At 40.3% G+C, this 17,213-nt stretch overlaps 2 protein-coding genes across 4 annotated transcripts in view; one reads left to right on the top strand and one right to left on the bottom strand.

Annotated features, from left to right (window-relative positions):
- LOC135482482 (uncharacterized) overlaps positions 1 to 17,213 on the bottom strand; it is a 58,363-nt gene that overhangs the window by 39,322 nt on the left and 1,828 nt on the right. The window lies entirely within an intron of this gene.
- Positions 11,638 to 15,665, top strand: LOC135483610 (elastase-1-like). The gene is made up of 6 exons (XM_064764588.1): positions 11,638 to 11,754; positions 12,648 to 12,819; positions 13,421 to 13,520; positions 14,178 to 14,346; positions 14,716 to 14,852; positions 15,381 to 15,665. Exons 1-6 carry the CDS (start codon positions 11,694 to 11,696, stop codon positions 15,543 to 15,545), a joined length of 804 nt encoding a protein of 267 aa, XP_064620658.1. The 5' UTR covers positions 11,638 to 11,693; the 3' UTR covers positions 15,546 to 15,665.

Genomic DNA, 17,213 nt, shown 5'->3' with positions numbered 1-17,213 from the left:
TTACTCCGAACTAATGACATGTATGACGTCATCACCATATTCAGTTCACTCGAATGATTTAGATATTCCGGAATACGTTCATCATTGCTCCAACCGGATGAGATTATTTCGAGATGAATAATTAAAATCATGTTTCCTAGTCTTGGTAACTGCGAAGGCGCTGCCTTAAAGGCCTCATCCGTTCGTTCAAAAATTAAAAAATTGCACTCGAGATTTGAAAATTTCTGATGTGTTGATACGCACTGAATATAGATTTTTAACAATAATATCGTTGTGTATACAGAATACTACTTAAATATCTAGTTTCATCAAATTTGCATACCAGATAACTGCACACTACGGCAATTCTATTTTCTGAGCCACCAGTTGATACAGTGAACACGAACAGCGTACCCGGCCCTTAAAAAAGTTGTCATCGACAAATTTAAGTTTAAATGTATTCTTATCACATACTTTAATAGAGGTGTAAACAATCTGAAATTAGTCCTAGTGAATGACAAAGAAACACTGTTTGTAATTGTCATGCAATGTAATTTCAAAAAAAGATATTGAACAGAGGAATTGACGATTAGCCCAGACTTAGTAACAAATTCTGCTTGACATCAAAGAGGTTGTGGGTGGCTGACGTGCGAAAAGTTTCAAAATAACACCGGTTTTGATTAATATTGAACGGACATGTCTGATCAAATAAACCAACGTATTTTCATTCTCGAAACGAACCATTTCGTGATATCCATGTCTTACAAAACATAGCACTTACTTATGATTAAACCTGCACACCTAGTATAAAGCATTCAACCTGTATTTGAAACCTAATATGACCCCAGTTCTATCGTCCACTAATGAGCGTATATAAACAGTGTTACGCACTAATGATGCCAGAAAAGTGTCCCAATTTGTTTGTTACCATGGTATCATGCGAGCAGCGTCACCACTCAACACGGATGTTGCTAAAAGTTCTACTTATCATGAACCGTGCGCAAACTGAGTCGGCAGAAAAAGCGTGGGAGACGACGACTAACATTGTTGCCTTTTATTGTAAGGTGTTTTTATTTGCTTTTCAATGGCAATTAAACACGTACTGTGCGACATATGTTTCGTAGTATGAACATTACAATGACAATTACCCTAACTTTACGGAGGAAAGCACCAACAGTAATGATAAATGCCAAGTAACAGGTAGTGAGCCTTTCAAACAAGACACCGAGAAAGAAGAAAATATTCCAATATATCCTACATTGTTGACACAGCGAGCAGCCTTTGAGCCAAAGAGATCGAAGACGAAAATATTCGACCTACATTACATGAAGTTGGTCTCATTTTTGATTGCACTTAGCCCTGGACGAAATCACCACCAGCTAAAAAAAAACTTCGCCCTGTGTATAGCAATTGCCACGCGACCATGGATAACCAACTGAGAAATCTTCCAATTTCCCAGAAGAAAAAATCAGCACAATCCCACTAGTGCACGGTTTGATGTACGACAGCGGGTCGTTGGTTAGACTCGGCTATCGATCCGTGCCCTTTAGATGTTGGCCATCCCAAGTGTGATGTACTGGCAGCATGACACCCTAGCTTTGTCAACGGTAATACTGCAATTGGCACAAATCGACATACCGAGATCGGCATTCTCCTCGGCAAAGGAAACGACATCTCGATCAAGACAAATCGTGCTCGACAAAACCATATCCGATTTTTTTTATAATGCGCTGAATGTTTTCTTTGGCGGACACTGCTCATTCCAATCGTTTCGTGAATAATAATGTGCATGATAACATACATGAGATCGGCTATCCACGGGAGGTTGATATCAGACGGTGTACTTGTAGATGAAGGTATTGAGATCATGACAGGTCCCGCGCTGCAAAATCGTATTTTATATCAAAGACGTCATTTTCAAAATGGATTGCTTTATGTCTACATGTACGCTGTCCCTAAACTGACAGGTTTTCAAAAGCGTCCCTACACTGAGTTTTACCATTTTCACCTTTCGCGAAAAAACGCCGACGAAAATGTCTCGCCATATACATTACAGTTTTCTACATCCAAAAAATGACGTCGTTAGGTCGTCGCCCCCTTGTGTTGTGAAATTAGACGAGTGCCGATACTAATGCTGCAGGGTACACTTAGTCCGTTAAAGTATTCTTCAAGCTCATTTGAAAGATTGATGGGCCTGATTACCCGAACTACCATATTTGGGTGCTTAATCGCAAATTAGACGGTTCTAATTTTATTGCCAATTCACTTGATTATGCCGTAAAATACTGATCTGTTCCTTGATATTCGACATTGGATCGGAAGGATTAGAACTCATCTTCTTTCTTTTAAGGTACTCGTCAACTTCTAGAAGCAAATTTTTATACATTCATGAAACTACGGTTTCTCCACCCGATTCAGGATAACATTACATTCTCACTGGAACTCTCTTGCGCACGGGATTGCCTAATGAGATGTGTATTAACGCCATTTCTGCGTTAAGTCGCGAGGCTGACGAGTCTCATTCGCCAACACGAGGTATTAACTGAGTAGAAATAAAGATTTTTGACGTTAATTTTAACTGTTTTTCGGTCAACACAGATGTATACCTCAAAGAAGCTTTCGGCAAAATGAAAAACCGCTAAAGGATTTTCTATAGACCGTTCTTTGTACGACCAATACACTGGTACACCTGAGGTCAGTGCATTTTGCAACTGTCACAGTGAATGGGCTTTAGTTTCCATATCATGCAGTCACTACTCATCAATTACAACTGCTTCTATTACACTGTCACGTCCAAGGTTATGAAAACAAAATGAACCGTTCATGAGAGTAATATCAAGTTACAAACACACAGAATGTATGCCAGCAGCTGTATACACGTTCATATATAGTGTTGCTCCTGCAATTAGAATAGGACTGCATGGCATGAGACACCAGAAAGTTGTGAAGAAACGTTCTCCAAGGAGTGAAGTATTTTAAGCTCCTAAAAACCTTTAAAACACAAAGATGCATCCCGTAGACAATTCCTCCCCTAATCGAAGACTGGGTAACTCGATCGGATATTGTGAAGCATGGTGTCATGTAACTCCTACTGGTTCCATCGATCTATTTGATTGGGCTGATTCACTTCTTCAAACATGACAAAAAGAAATTATATAAATTCAAAGTGTTTCCAATGATGTCTTGTGTGATTTATTGTGTGGCTGGCCTCTGCGGCGATACTGGAAATTTATTTTCATATAAGCCTACATTACAATGTGCCACAGTCGAAATGAAGGACATTTTCTCTGGGGGAATTACCATCAACCCGCGGCCGGCAGTGCGTAAGGTGAACGATTGGATCGAATCTGTTAGAAATACATATTTCAATGTCTGCGATCTGAACAACGCCAAAAGAAACTCCGAGAAATAGAAATTATTAAAAATATGCTTTTTTTCTTTTTCGGGAATCTATTAACTCTTCGATTTCTCCAACCTCAACTACGTGGCCAAAAATCGCAGCGACAAAAACGAGTCTAAGATCCATTATAAAAATGAACATTGTAACCAAGATCTAACATATCTGTTAATCAAATTCCCTTGATGTATACTTGTCTGATGGGCACCCTCTGGCCTTCGTAAGATTTTAGAATTACCTCATAATATTTACGACCGACAGAAATTCAAAATAAACTGACAAGACTTCGTCAACAAATAAGCAGTTGCATAGACATGATAGAACAACATTATTGAGGTTTGTACGATGCTAAGGATAAACTGCGCTGCAATTACCGAAGGAATCGAATCAAAAGCACCATCAAATAATGGAAACTATAGAAAGACCCAATTACATGTAAACGCCGAACACGAACATCTGATCGTAAGTTGTGCATAAAAATAATGGACGGTTGTTCCAGTGGTCAGCCATCTTTCATGTATCGCAGAGCAATCATCCAGATTTCAGCCAGGTGATTCCGCTCGAGCCATGCAGGCATTGCAGAAAAGAATAAAAACGAGGACAGCTGCAAGCTCACCATTCGAATATTACTGAAGTTGTTCATGTAGATTGGCACATCGCCAGCCATTTTTCATGCAACTATTTTTTACCAAGTTTCTGGTAAAGTAATCATCCGAACAGATTCGATCAGGAGAATATTTTCAATCCATGCTCCCACATTGCAAACGACACTGAATTACGTTTAACTGGAAATTTAATCAAGCTTCGACACTTAATTGGCATAGCATCAAAATACGAAAGGCTGTAAATTTTGCATAAAAATCAAGATGGTTGTTCATGATGGTCGGCCATTTTTCGTTCAAATATTTTTCCAAATTTCTAGGTAAGCAATCATCAGAACCGTTTCCATATTTATTCTGCTGGAGATGAGGCCGCATTGCAAACGTCATTGAATCATTTTAACTGCAAATGTAATCAAGGTTCGCCTCTCCTAACACGCAGAGTTAAATCTATGGCACGGTGCGAATGCCTCGACTTTTTTACTGCGCCCTCAAAGTTTATTAGCTAAGGTATCGGATTGGTTATTGGAATCTCGGATGGAACTGCGACGGGGATAAAGAAAGCGATAACGAATTTCGTGTTCAGGAATTTAAAGACACCCTGTAGTTAGATCAGACCGAGCTGAGCTGGGCATTAAAGTACAGTTGAACCTCTCTATTAAGGACACCCTCTGGACTGACAAGTGCTGTCCTTAATGGAGAGGTGTCCTCGTTAGAGAGGTCAAATTGAATGGAAACAACCACTTTGGGACCAGAATTAGTGTCCTTAATAGAGAGGTTGTCCTTAATAGAGAGGTGTCCACTAAGGGAGGTTCCACTGTACGTTGTTTTCAAAAACAGCGCCAAATCTTTGTAAGAGAAGATCCTTGCCTGTCCTAAAAGACTGACCCAAGCCGTATAGCATACAATTAAACCGTATAGTAAGAAATGAAACTGGCCTTTAACGGCAATCGAATATTTCGAGATAGCGTTTGAAAATTGCAGTTGGATCTCAATACATGTATAATACGACATGTGGTGGGAAAACGCGTTTGAAAATTGCAGTTGGATACCCATACATGTACAAAATGTACATGTATAATACGACATGTACTGGGAAAATGCACTGATACCAAATTACTGTGTCATCATCATGCCAACAATATCGATTCAATATTTTGATCGGCCGACGCTGTACATGTACACCGTAAATCTTAGCAATTTATCACTTCCCCTAAACCTGGATAAACTAGACAGCTACGGATTGCTTAGTAAACGATTTATGTATAAATAATGCTGTGATATGGCAGTTTGCATTTAATGTCTGCCGCTTATAGACTTAAATTGATCCGGCGGATAGGGCGAACCATCACGGCTAAAATAAATAAACCAACGCTCGGGAAGGAAAGTGTGGAATCTAGACAGAGTGTGTTATGAACTGCTCACATTCACCTGTTATCACGATTAGGTGCTTAATACATCGTTCAGCTGCTACATCTATTAATGAATTGTTATTGTTTGGAGCAAAAAATATTCATTGTATTAGTCGTGTTAAATGGATATTGCTGCAACAGGCCGTTGATGCAGTACAACGCCGGATACATACATAGTCTCTAATTATATTTTTACGCGAACTTATATGTCCGTTGATTTTCTAATCGAAAAATATTAATCCTGGAATATGGCTTTTTAGGGGGTTCTCAAATTATTTTTACTCAAACAGACAACCGTGTTACGATTTTTTAAACAATTTTCCATCAAATCTGCTTGGTAACCGTGATCCTCCTATCCATCAGCCGACATTTAGCTTAAGAAAAGAGTGCCGGCCCTCAAATGCCAATCAGACCACTGTCCCGCCACCCAAAGACCGTGTTGGAAGTTCGGCATAGTTTGGGCAGTGTATCTTCGCAACCCCGCACAGCGACATCATAGTCACTGCCAGGTCCGCGGTGTAACACCTTTGGTTGTTCTCCATATTTTAGTGTTTCCATACAATAGACAGTTAGAGAGACCGTGCCATGACTTCTCGAAAAAGGAAAACACAAAAAACGATGCCATGTCAATCTATCTTTCAGTGTTCACAAACAATGAGGGGAACACTCAGAAACGTAACACTCAATATCGTTACAGTGGATCAGAATTCCATCAGTGTCACTGGACAGTCAACCCTACGATACAAAGGAGATAATGGCCCCAATATAACGGCTCCGAAGACAATACAGACACTTCCAATTAGGCCGGTGATAGCACTGCGCTAATAAAGTGATAGATGTCCTCCCAGCGGGGCTTGCACATCAGTGGTCAGTGATATCATTTGGCAATTGGTACTGAATTGATCCAGGCTCCCATGGGTCTTTGGACATCCCATGGTCAGTGTTAGTGTGATGCCTACTGCGTGCTTATGTGATGGGATCGATGCCTAAATCATTGGCAGTGACGCGATGGGTTACAAAATGATAGCCCCTAATAACCCTACCATCGGAATGTGGACGATGAAAGACCAGCTCGATTAAAATGATACATGTTCTCCCAGAGGGAACTTAGACATCAGGAGTGACAATTATTTGGCAATTGGTATGGAATTGGTCCAGACTCCTCCGAGGCCATTTATTGATGTGGCGCCCGGTGCGTGCTTTCAGCGGAATCGATGGCCTGATCGATGTCACTAAGGAGCCATTCTAGGCAGCGATAACATAATGTAGGGTGGTTGGCTTCGCGTATCAGGAGACAAAGTCATCTCTATGTTCCCAGGGTTCTATTCCCCAGGTCCTATTCCCCGGGTCATGATGCTCCCCGGATTCTACGTTCCCCGGTCCTATATGTTTCCGCGGTACTATGTTCCCCGGGTTCCGCATTGCATGTTCCCAGATTCTCTCCTCCCGTTGTTCCCCGCAGGTTGCGTGTTTCCCCTAACTATAAAATAGCAAATAAATTTGGCTTTTTAAGAGAGACCTGCTGTGGAAAGTGACAGGGATGATGCTGGGACTTGATCACAGACAGGGGCTAACTCTGCATCACGTTTGAGTATGAGCAGGTCTGAATACATGTAGAAGTGTTGGTAAGGATTTGGGTTGAGTTCCGTCGGGTCTAGGTTTCCTCTCACCATTCTTTTGCCCCTGAATAATCAATGCTCTGAAACTGTGTAAAAAACGGTTTTTGCCGACCGAAACACACCTGACGACCCACAGGACTCGAGGAATATGGATACGAAGCCAGTCATCACGTAAGCTGTCAATAGTTTATTGATGTCCAATGTACGGTTAGCCCGTGAGATAGCTCCGTTGCCAAGGATCTCACTAACACGCCGTTCGTTTCATAGATGTCTGGAAGACGTGGTTACACAGATGAAGAGACAACTGAACATAAGAAACGTACATGTAACTACGGAGGTCATTTTGCTTCTGTCATATTATTGATTGTTGCATGATACATTGATTGTAGGCCTACCACATTCTAAAAATAACTGTTTTTGCAACTAGTGGTCATTCTGGATTCCGACGTCTTTTTTAGCGCAGTTAAACATGGTTCAAACACTCAGCATTGAACCCTTCTTTGAGCCGGGCGAGTATCGTTACCCTGGAATTTTTCGGAAGAAGTACACTAGCGATAGCCAATAAGTGTAAGATCTATTGGGGTTTACGTTTCTCCGTTTTCATCATCGGCTTATATAAAAGTTGCTGCTATCACGTTAAGTCGTTTGCGTACGATGCACATAAACATCGTTGACCTTTTCCTTCGCGTCAGGCATGACAAGAGGACATGTACTCTTGCCCTCAGCCAGACGGTCAAAATCCCCATTTGAGATAATCCTCAATAACAGCATCCGGTCTTCCAGGGCGGCCTTTTTGTGTTGCTTCAGATAAGCCTGGCCGAGACAGAATGCTGAAAACGAAATACCTCGCCCATGCAGACCATGAAGCTACTCAAACAATGAATAGGTTATTGAGCTTTTAAAAGGCTTTCAAAGGCTTTTCGGCCAACACAAATAATGCACCCCGTATTGATGTTTCAGAAAACATTTAGGTCATTTTTATTTCACATCTGGTGCATAATAATTTGTGTTGGCCGACAAACCTTTAAATCATGCTTTTTGCAACTCAAACATATTCATTTCTAATATGTATATTAGAAATGATAAATTATATAACTCCTATCACTAATATAATTAGAAATATGTAAGAATGTAGTGAAAACGAAATACCTTATAACCTATAGCACATGCTGGTAATATGCTGCAAGGATTTCGAAATCCCACTAAATCGGGTAAGCTTCAAGGAATCCGCCTTTCAAGTGAATTAATTTAAGATTTCATGTACCGGTACAATACAGAGAATGTGAAAGCAATAAGGATTAGATGTTCAAAGAAAGAAACAGCGAGGTTCATCTGCGAAACTCAATACCAGTCAATGAAGAAAACGTATTGCTACCTCTCGCAGCGAATCCAAGGCCGGTTTCAACGACATTAGCGTGAAGCGAACTTCTCACTGTGTCAGGAATTTTGCCTGTGAGCTAGTCTATTCCACAACGATTGTGTTAAAGAACATCATTGAAATGCTGCTTGCAAGAACACGTTGAGAGATGTATCAAACTGACTAGCTCTCCAACGATCTACACATCAATATCCGCTGTTTCCATCGTCAATCAGAGCCATTTTTTGGAGAAAAAAAACAAACTTTACGTATTAGCTATTCGAAGAGAAAGAAAATGACACTGTCTCACATCCGTTCACGCCATGTTTCAAATAGATTAGGAATTTAACCGTAATGGTTAGTAACGCTTGAAACGTGGTTCTCGCTGAAATAAGGCCTGGGTGGGAATTTAGGAATTGTCTATGAAGTTTTTGAGCTTTTGAAAAACCTTTAAACGTTTTCGGCCAACACATCTCTTCGAGGTTTGAAAATGTAAAATGAAACCGTTAAAGGGTTTTTCAGATCCCGCTCCGCTGAAAAACCATAGTGAGTTGTCTTGGCTGAAAAACCAATAAAAGGTCAAAAGCTCAAAAATAGAGTGAATACTCCTATCACTAAATCCCAATGAGAAAGCGGAAATTCACTGAAACGAAGATGAGCAAAACAAATACCGTATAAATCTTACTATCCAAGACACCATCGATAATAATGACACACATTGAGCAGCTTTCAAATGATTCATGTCGAAAAACATTTCACGACTCTTCGAAAATGATTGAATAAACCCAAATTACAAATATGCACATTGATTATTGAGAGATGAATTTCTTATAACCTTGTTGTTGGCAATTTGTTAAAAGCATTGATATCGCAGTCAATATAGGAATTGATTGCATAATGTTCGTGTTGCTTTACGCATGCTAATCGAGCGCTAATGAAGCACATTAGCCAGGTTGTCGAGGTTGTCGAGGTTGTCGGGGGTAGGAAGCTGTGTATGGTCACTGGAAGAAGCTAATGAGCCGGTGAAGCTGGCAGTGAACAAAATGATCTGTATCAATGGCGTATACGTACTAGTCAACGTTCCCCGAGGATGCGAAGATTTCATTACATTACAAGGTGATTTGGCTTTGCAGCGAAAGTCACCCCCGTATAGCACGGTCTAAGTTTCTGTTTTCTGAGAAAGAGAGGAAGGGTAGCGGCAGCAATAAAGGCAGGCTATAGGCAGAAGTAAGGTGAACCATATTAAGTTACATGAAAGTGTAAAGCTAGCCAGCGTGAGGTGAGAGTATTAACATCTTTTAGATGAGTGACGATCCAGCTTTTCTGTATATAGGCTCAATATAGATATATTGCTGTCGATAATAAAAAGTGTAACACACTCTTTCTCTTGAAGGCCCTGAGCAAGACAAACAAAAAATCGGAAAATGCGTCTTGTGATTTCCACTAACCTCATAACTGTGGGAGTATACCCGCCGGCACTAATATCATGATCGTATTCGTCTCCATGATCGATTCGCCTAGTTTTCTGCTAGACGAAAGTTATTGATCCAAGCCGTGCCTCTCATTCCACCAGCCCACCTTAATCTTTATTTCAACCGATTGTTGATCGATTGAAGAGATTCCATTCTACATCTGCAAGCAGAGTGCAGGCTGAGTAAGAGAATCTACAAGCAACCAATTGACCGACTTGATGTTTTTGAGCAGTTGGGTTTTTTGAACGAGGAATATTTTATCACTTACAAAAGAGACCCAGTTCCCCTGCGCATATCAATCATAACCACTAATTGGAACCCTATATCCTGCCTTTAGTCCCTCTTTAAGGAGGAGAGCATCCCACCATCAAATAAAAGCATTGTGCGGAGCACTGGACATCAACTCTCTCATCAGCGACATTGATTATCTTACCAACAAGATTTTTGCATCTTTATAAGATTTTAAATATACAACCCGGCTTCATAGGAACATGAGGTTCAGAATGACATTGATATCGATATCGATATCTAGCGAATCGTTCGCCACAGTCACACCCGGCAAGAAACAGACCGACCCGGAATCGAACCGAGGACTTAAGACCTCCCACAATCATGAGAACGTGATCCATACATTAGGCCCAGACAGGAAAAACTAAAAGCAAAGCAAACATTTAACTAGAGAAGGTAAGGTGAAGAAAGGCGATTCTGAATGTATTTCTCAGCCTCTGTTAACTTGTGTGAAATACCTTGATGATGGCATGTGTTAAACTTTTAACTATCCTTCCAGGTGGTTATGACGGGAAGGTGAAGATAAGGCTTCTATTTGCAATCACCAGGTTTTTATACAATACTGGAGGTAAAAGCGCAAAAGTCGGAACTTGAATCTTACATCATTTGTGCCATTGTTGTTACTCACGGAAATTACATCGTTCTACCTAAAGGGTTGCTTTTACCCTCTTGAGTTGATTTTATGTACTCATTAATGTAGTCATTGATAGCTTAAGATCGTTCTCATTGACAGCATTTACGGGAATGGGTCATGTGAATGGGTTCCGACACACTATATTTATTTAGGCAATTTCTTGTGTCGCACATTTGATATATGATAATCAAGCAACTCATTTAGCCATAAAAATCACTGGACGTACAGTTACATCTAGGAAGCTATACCGCGACCGCTTCACATTACAATCACTAGTTATTGGTAGGTATATTCATGATTCAAGCACCATTTTATGTCCGAGCTCCCGCTACGTACACAGTACTGGTGATTTTCCTGCTTGTTTCCCACAGAGAAAGAAGCAAGTCAGGTGAAGTGTATTATTCCAAGGACACAATCAACCCGCGTCTCATTTCATGGTCAGAAGTAGGACACTGGGAAGGTGCAGACATGCAACATGAACATATCATTTTAGGTTACGTAAACAAATTACTTTTAAAACAAATGGCAATTGATAATGATTGTAGTATTGATCTATGCCAAGATACTGAGATAATGGGATGATTGATATTCGGCATCTTGAGCAAGAGCGGTATCCAATTATCAAACATGTCTCTTGGACTCAAGTATGTTCCACAGAAGCTGGTCGTGGGTCACTCTGCATCTATTGTAGAGATGCTGGTGTACAAAAACCACAGGTGACCCACTATCAGCTCTTCTGGGGTACAGACTTAGCCACTCCTGTATACCAACAAAAGGAAAAGAAAATTAGCACAAAAAACACACCTCTGTGACAGAAGTAAGTTATCGCTATCTCATTTATTTCCGAATGATTTCGTGTTCTCATAAACCGGACCCCGATCCTGAGATAGGGACGACATTCGCAATCGTGGAACTCGAGTAGCCAGACGTCCCAACATGCGTGCGATACTTATTGCCTGTCTACTCGCGGCGGTTTCCACCCAGGTGAAATCACAGGGTAAGAAGAAATGTATTTTCCCTCAATTAACATGTGCAATAGTTAATGTCTTTAAGAAAACCATAATCTCCATTTTCAATTTTTTCAGATAATAATAACAACATTTGTAATGATATAGGGCCGCCAGATGATGAACAACAAACATTCTTGTTTTTTTTATGACAGTGCCTTCGACCAGTAATGGATAATTCAACCTTTCTTTCAACCTACTGATGTCACAATAACCAAAACAAATGAAGCTATTAAAAAGACAAAGCACATCATTAAACGGCGAAATATGCCAACAAAATAAATCTTCTTATTACATTGTATATAAGATTATATATTGATAAATTTCATCACTTTCTAATTAAAGTAAGAAAGCAATAATATATGGCTTCAATATATAAGATATTTTTTCGAACCGTAAAACCAAATGACACTTTGAATCATATCCAAACAGTAGAAACGTCAAATGATGACACTATCATTATCGTGTCGACATTGGTAACTCTTTTCGGTTTTTAGCCCCTGATCTTTCTAAGTACTACACTCGTAGAATTTGATCTTCTGAAAAAAGGTATTTCGTCAAACACAAATACGGTGTACATGCATACCGCAGAGGGTTTTTGGTGAAATGGAAAAAAAACAATGAAAAACCCTAAACGGGGTGAAAAATCGTTAAGGGTTTTTTACTTCGCTGAAAAACCTCTACGGCGTGCATATTTGGGTTTGCCGAAAAACCATTAAAGGTACTTCGAAAGCTGATAAACCTTTTTTTCTAAGAGTGTAACAACAGGTGCGGATGAATTGGTTTTGAAAGCTTCGTCAATATCAGGGCAAAGTGACTTGCTTAAGGTGTATTTGACTGGTCGGAAACATCTTTCCCGTACTATATATGCTCTTGTTTTTAGAATGTGGCAGGCCAATCAGGCCAGCGGGACAATTCCGTGTAGTTGGCGGCAGAGTAGCTCAGCATGGCTCATGGCCATGGCAGATTTCCCTTCACCAGTATGGCCAAGGACACATTTGCGGGGGATCCATCATCAACAACCGTTGGATCTTGTCTGCTGCCCACTGCTTCAAGTAAGTTATGTACATCCTCGCTGAGAAGTAAAGGTTTTTGAGCTCTTAAAGAGACCTTTAATGATTTTTCGGCCAACACAAATATGCACGCGAAGAGGGGTTTCAGCTGATTGAAAAACCAATAGTTTTTTATTAAGAGCTAAAAAACCATTTTGGTTTTTCGTTCTACCAAAATACCTGTACGGGGTGCAATTTGGTGTTGGGCGAAAAACCTTTAATGGTTTTTCAGAAGCACAAAACTTTAATTTCTAAAAGTGTAACTATCTTCATTCTGTTCATTCGATCGAATTAAGACTCGTTGCGTATAGTTTATCTGCGGCTGTTCATATCGTGTCACGGTCATTGCCAATCCGACTCTCCCAAAGCAATACTTACAGTGACATATTTTACGAGAACCATCTGGAAGTAACGTAATTTAGTGACCACTAGGTTTGTCTTTTTAGCAGCGACAAAATAGGGTCAATATGACAAAACTGACGTTTAAAAGTAAAGCAACCCCCATGCTATAGTTATGCTAAGGTTGGTGGCCGAGTTAAGGGTTGCGCTGACAAATTCAACTCAATGTATATAAATTAATCGAAATATGCCCATCTTTTTAAAGAACCAGGCGCACAGACCAGTTTAAGGTAGTTGTAGGAGAGCACAGTCAGCACATGCGTGAAGGGACTGAAGCGGGCCACTTGGTGGAGCGCCTCGTGATCGTGAGTATAGGCGGACTTAACAACTAAAAACATCTCAGATGATAGCTGCATGCAGGAGTCATTAACTTGGCACAGGGGTTCCACAGTAACTTGTATTCAAAACAATGTGCAATTATAAAAATATTATCAAAAATCATCACTAGAAATTCAGGAGAGTAGATTTTCAACAAAATGTGTGTAACTAAAGATTAAGTGAAATTCGATATGTGAACCCATTCTTGATATCTCAACTTGTACGTACATGTGTGGAAAAAAAGGTTTTTCTCCCAAAAAATGTCATATTCTCAGCTGAAATGATCGCCTTCTTTCAACCAATGTCATATTCTCAGCACAAATGGTTGTCTGTTTCCCAACAGATGTAATGCTCATGTCAACATTGCCAGCTTGCTTCCAACAACTGTCCAAAATTTGGAATATGAATATGACATTTAATGTCATATTCATAGGAACAAATGTCGTATTCTCGGCAAAATTGCTCGCTTGCTTCCAACAAATGTCATATTCTCCGCAAAATTGCTCGCTTGCTTCCAACAAATGTCATATTCTCAGCAAAAATGTTAGGCTACTTCCAACGCATGTCATAATTATAGCAACAATGATTCCAACAAATGTCCTATTCGGAGCAGAAATAGTGACAAAAAGGGCTCGTTCTTACAGCACGAGAGATGGGCTGGTCAAGCAACAGACGATCACGATATCGCCCTATTGAAGCTGCAGACACCCATAAACTTCAATGACTACGTGAAGCCAGTCTGCCTCGCCTCCGGGTATAACGAATTTGAGGGACATAGTGACTGTTGGGTTAGCGGATGGGGGCAAACCCAAGGTAGGAAATGTCATGTCACTCTGACGCATTATGGTAGTGTGCGTGTCCGAATCTTTTTCGCGAACCTCTTTTCATATACTTGTAGTACGAGATTCGTACGCAATGATATGAAGCTTCTTCCAGTTGTGATAGGTTGACATCGGGAGGTGGATTTGGAAGAAATGCAGGTTTACACAGACAGAGACTTCGCACCTTTTCTTCAAACTCAAAATCATTTGCTGCCCCCCAGGCCTGAAATTGCCTCAGCATGCACACTACTGAAAAGAAATATACATGTGTCAACCTAAAAATAGCAGTTGTCTATATTCTCCCTTTATCAAAAGTGCCGATTGATTTTTTTTCCAAAACGCTATGAATGTTTCATTACAGGCACAGGGGATCAAAGATTCCTGCAGCAACTTCAGTCTCCAATGGTCAGCAACGCAGCATGCAACCGTAATTACTGGGGCGGTGCTGTCCGGCAAGGAATGACATGCTGGGGGAGTGGTTACACAGGGGCTTGCATGGTAAGTTGACAGACCAAGGAGAGACCAGATTCAGATATTTCATCACGTAGGCCCAGAATGTACAGGTGTTGGAGAGCCGAGTGTGTTTCCTGGATAAAGCTTGCAATATACATGTATTATTATATATACTGAAGCATGTATTTCATCCATTTAGAACGTCAAGCAAGTTTGTTGTTCCCCAAGGACTAATTGTTTGATATCAAATGACTGTTGTTGACATATCACAATAAGACAGGACGCCATTTTCTATTGATATGAACGCTTTTCAGATTTGTTTAAGGGAAAGAAAAACGGTTAGTAAAATACCATGTTCCTAACCGTAACAAAATAATGATAACTTTTCTACTGGACTGAGACAGAATAAACTACAGCATGGAGATGATAATACGCTCTAGTGGCGACTTTCGTTTTATTTTTTTATCTTCTTTCTATACATTTCAATCAAGGTTCTTGTAGAAGCTACTACTCTTGTGACAATATTGCTCTTTTGTGCCTCATTAGCTAACTTTGGTGTATCATTGATTGCAGGGCGATTCCGGTGGCCCACTGGTATGTCGCAAGTCTGGAACATTCTACCAAGTCGGCGTGGTATCATGGGGTGACACGTCCTGCATTCGCAACGGGGCTTCCAGTGTCTTTACACGGGTCGCAGCTTATCGTCAATGGATTAGCGCAGTTATTTCTCGATACTAATTACATTTAATCACTCGGTGTGGAACCACCGACCAATCAGCAAGGAGATACTGTCATTTGAAAACAAAATGAATAAAATGTACCCTTGAACGGTATCAGAATTCGTCAAATAATCGCTGATTTATAGTGCTTATTCATTTTTTATACTGCTTCTGGTAACATTAAAGACATTTAAGTAGAATTTCAATTATGAAGAGGTTCGTTAACGGACTTGAGAGCACAGACGAAAAACTCCGAGATTAAACCAACTTAATTCTGCAAATGCACCCTTACTGTATGAATATCCGAACTGACGATAAAACGTCTTGAACTGAAATAAAATACCCGGTATTCTTGTGAATAATGGTTGCATATTCCTCAATACCGGATTTGATATATTCAGTGAGAATACATTAATCTTCCGGCCAACAAAATGTCCATATCAGTCTATTTTTGCTCGTTTCGTCTTCTATTAATCATTCGTCCATATTATTGGCACGAATTCCCGATACGTACCGTGCGTATATTTTGTGCGTGACAAGAGCTTAGTGTCTTCTGCACTTATATCCCATAACCATCTCAGTCACGCCACAATGAAGATGCTATTAATGTGTGTCCTTGGCCATTTTCTGCTGCCATGGAAATAATAATAAGCATGATCAAAATGTGGTTGGTGATGGTCAGTATTTGATTGAAACTTTCCTTAGAACTGCTGAAGTGCTTGGTTTGCTGTTTGTGTTTCCCCCATACTGCTGGTGTGAACACAGTTACCTTAGATCAGTCCCTCTGAGAAATTGCCTCAAATCTGCTGCAGGTGTGAAGGCTGTTTACTCGAAGATGCCTCAAGTCTGTTGCTCTTAATAAAGGAAGGTACTCTGAGAAGTACCTCAATCTGCTGCTTAAAGGCAGTTACCCTGCACGAGAATTGCCTCGAATCTGCTGCTTGAAGCCATTTGCTCTGAGAATTGCCTCAAATTTGCTGCTGTAGCTGTGAATTCAGTTATTTGAGAATTGCTTCAAATCTGCCATGCTTAGAAGGCAGTTGCTCTGAGAATTACCTTAAATCTGCCGATGTGAAGGAGGTTACTCTGAGATGTCTCAAATCTGCTGTTGTGAAAACTCTTGCTCGGAGATTTGTCTCAAAGCTGCATGTATGAATGCTGCTTGATAACATGGATGCATACAATACAGACAAGTCCATTTTGTGATCATACATTGATTGTTGTGACCTTCCATCCATCGATATTGGCTCTGGGATAAAAAACGAAAAGAAGAAAGGTCATCTCAATTTTCCAATCCTTTTAGTGAAATATTGTTTCAGTTGGATGGTACTGCCATCTCATCCCCTTGCGAATTGATTTTCGTAAAGTGGACGTGAAAGGGGTCATGGCTGGCGTGTTGGTTTTATGTAAGCAAGCTTTGCGACGGGAACTATGATTTTTGAATACTCTGTGTGAAGACTCTTCCTTATACTTCTGATTTCTTATTCATGTCGACTATGTACATCTCTTCTATATGAATATTTGCAGACCATTCCTGTCCTTGGCGCAGACAGCCTGTAACCACATCTTGTGGTATAGCCACGTGGCAGGTAAACTCCGCGGTAAACCTAGTTACGTGTGATCAAATTAGCTCCGCCGTAACACGAATTAGCCAGGGACAGTATAGAATTAGTTGTCGCCTTCAAGC

Source organism: Lineus longissimus, chromosome 2 (genome assembly GCF_910592395.1).
Source record: "Lineus longissimus chromosome 2, tnLinLong1.2, whole genome shotgun sequence".
NCBI classification, from domain to species: Eukaryota; Metazoa; Nemertea; class Pilidiophora; order Heteronemertea; family Lineidae; genus Lineus; species Lineus longissimus.
Note: the sequence above shows the minus strand (reverse complement) of the source record. Positions and strands in the feature narration are given on the sequence as shown.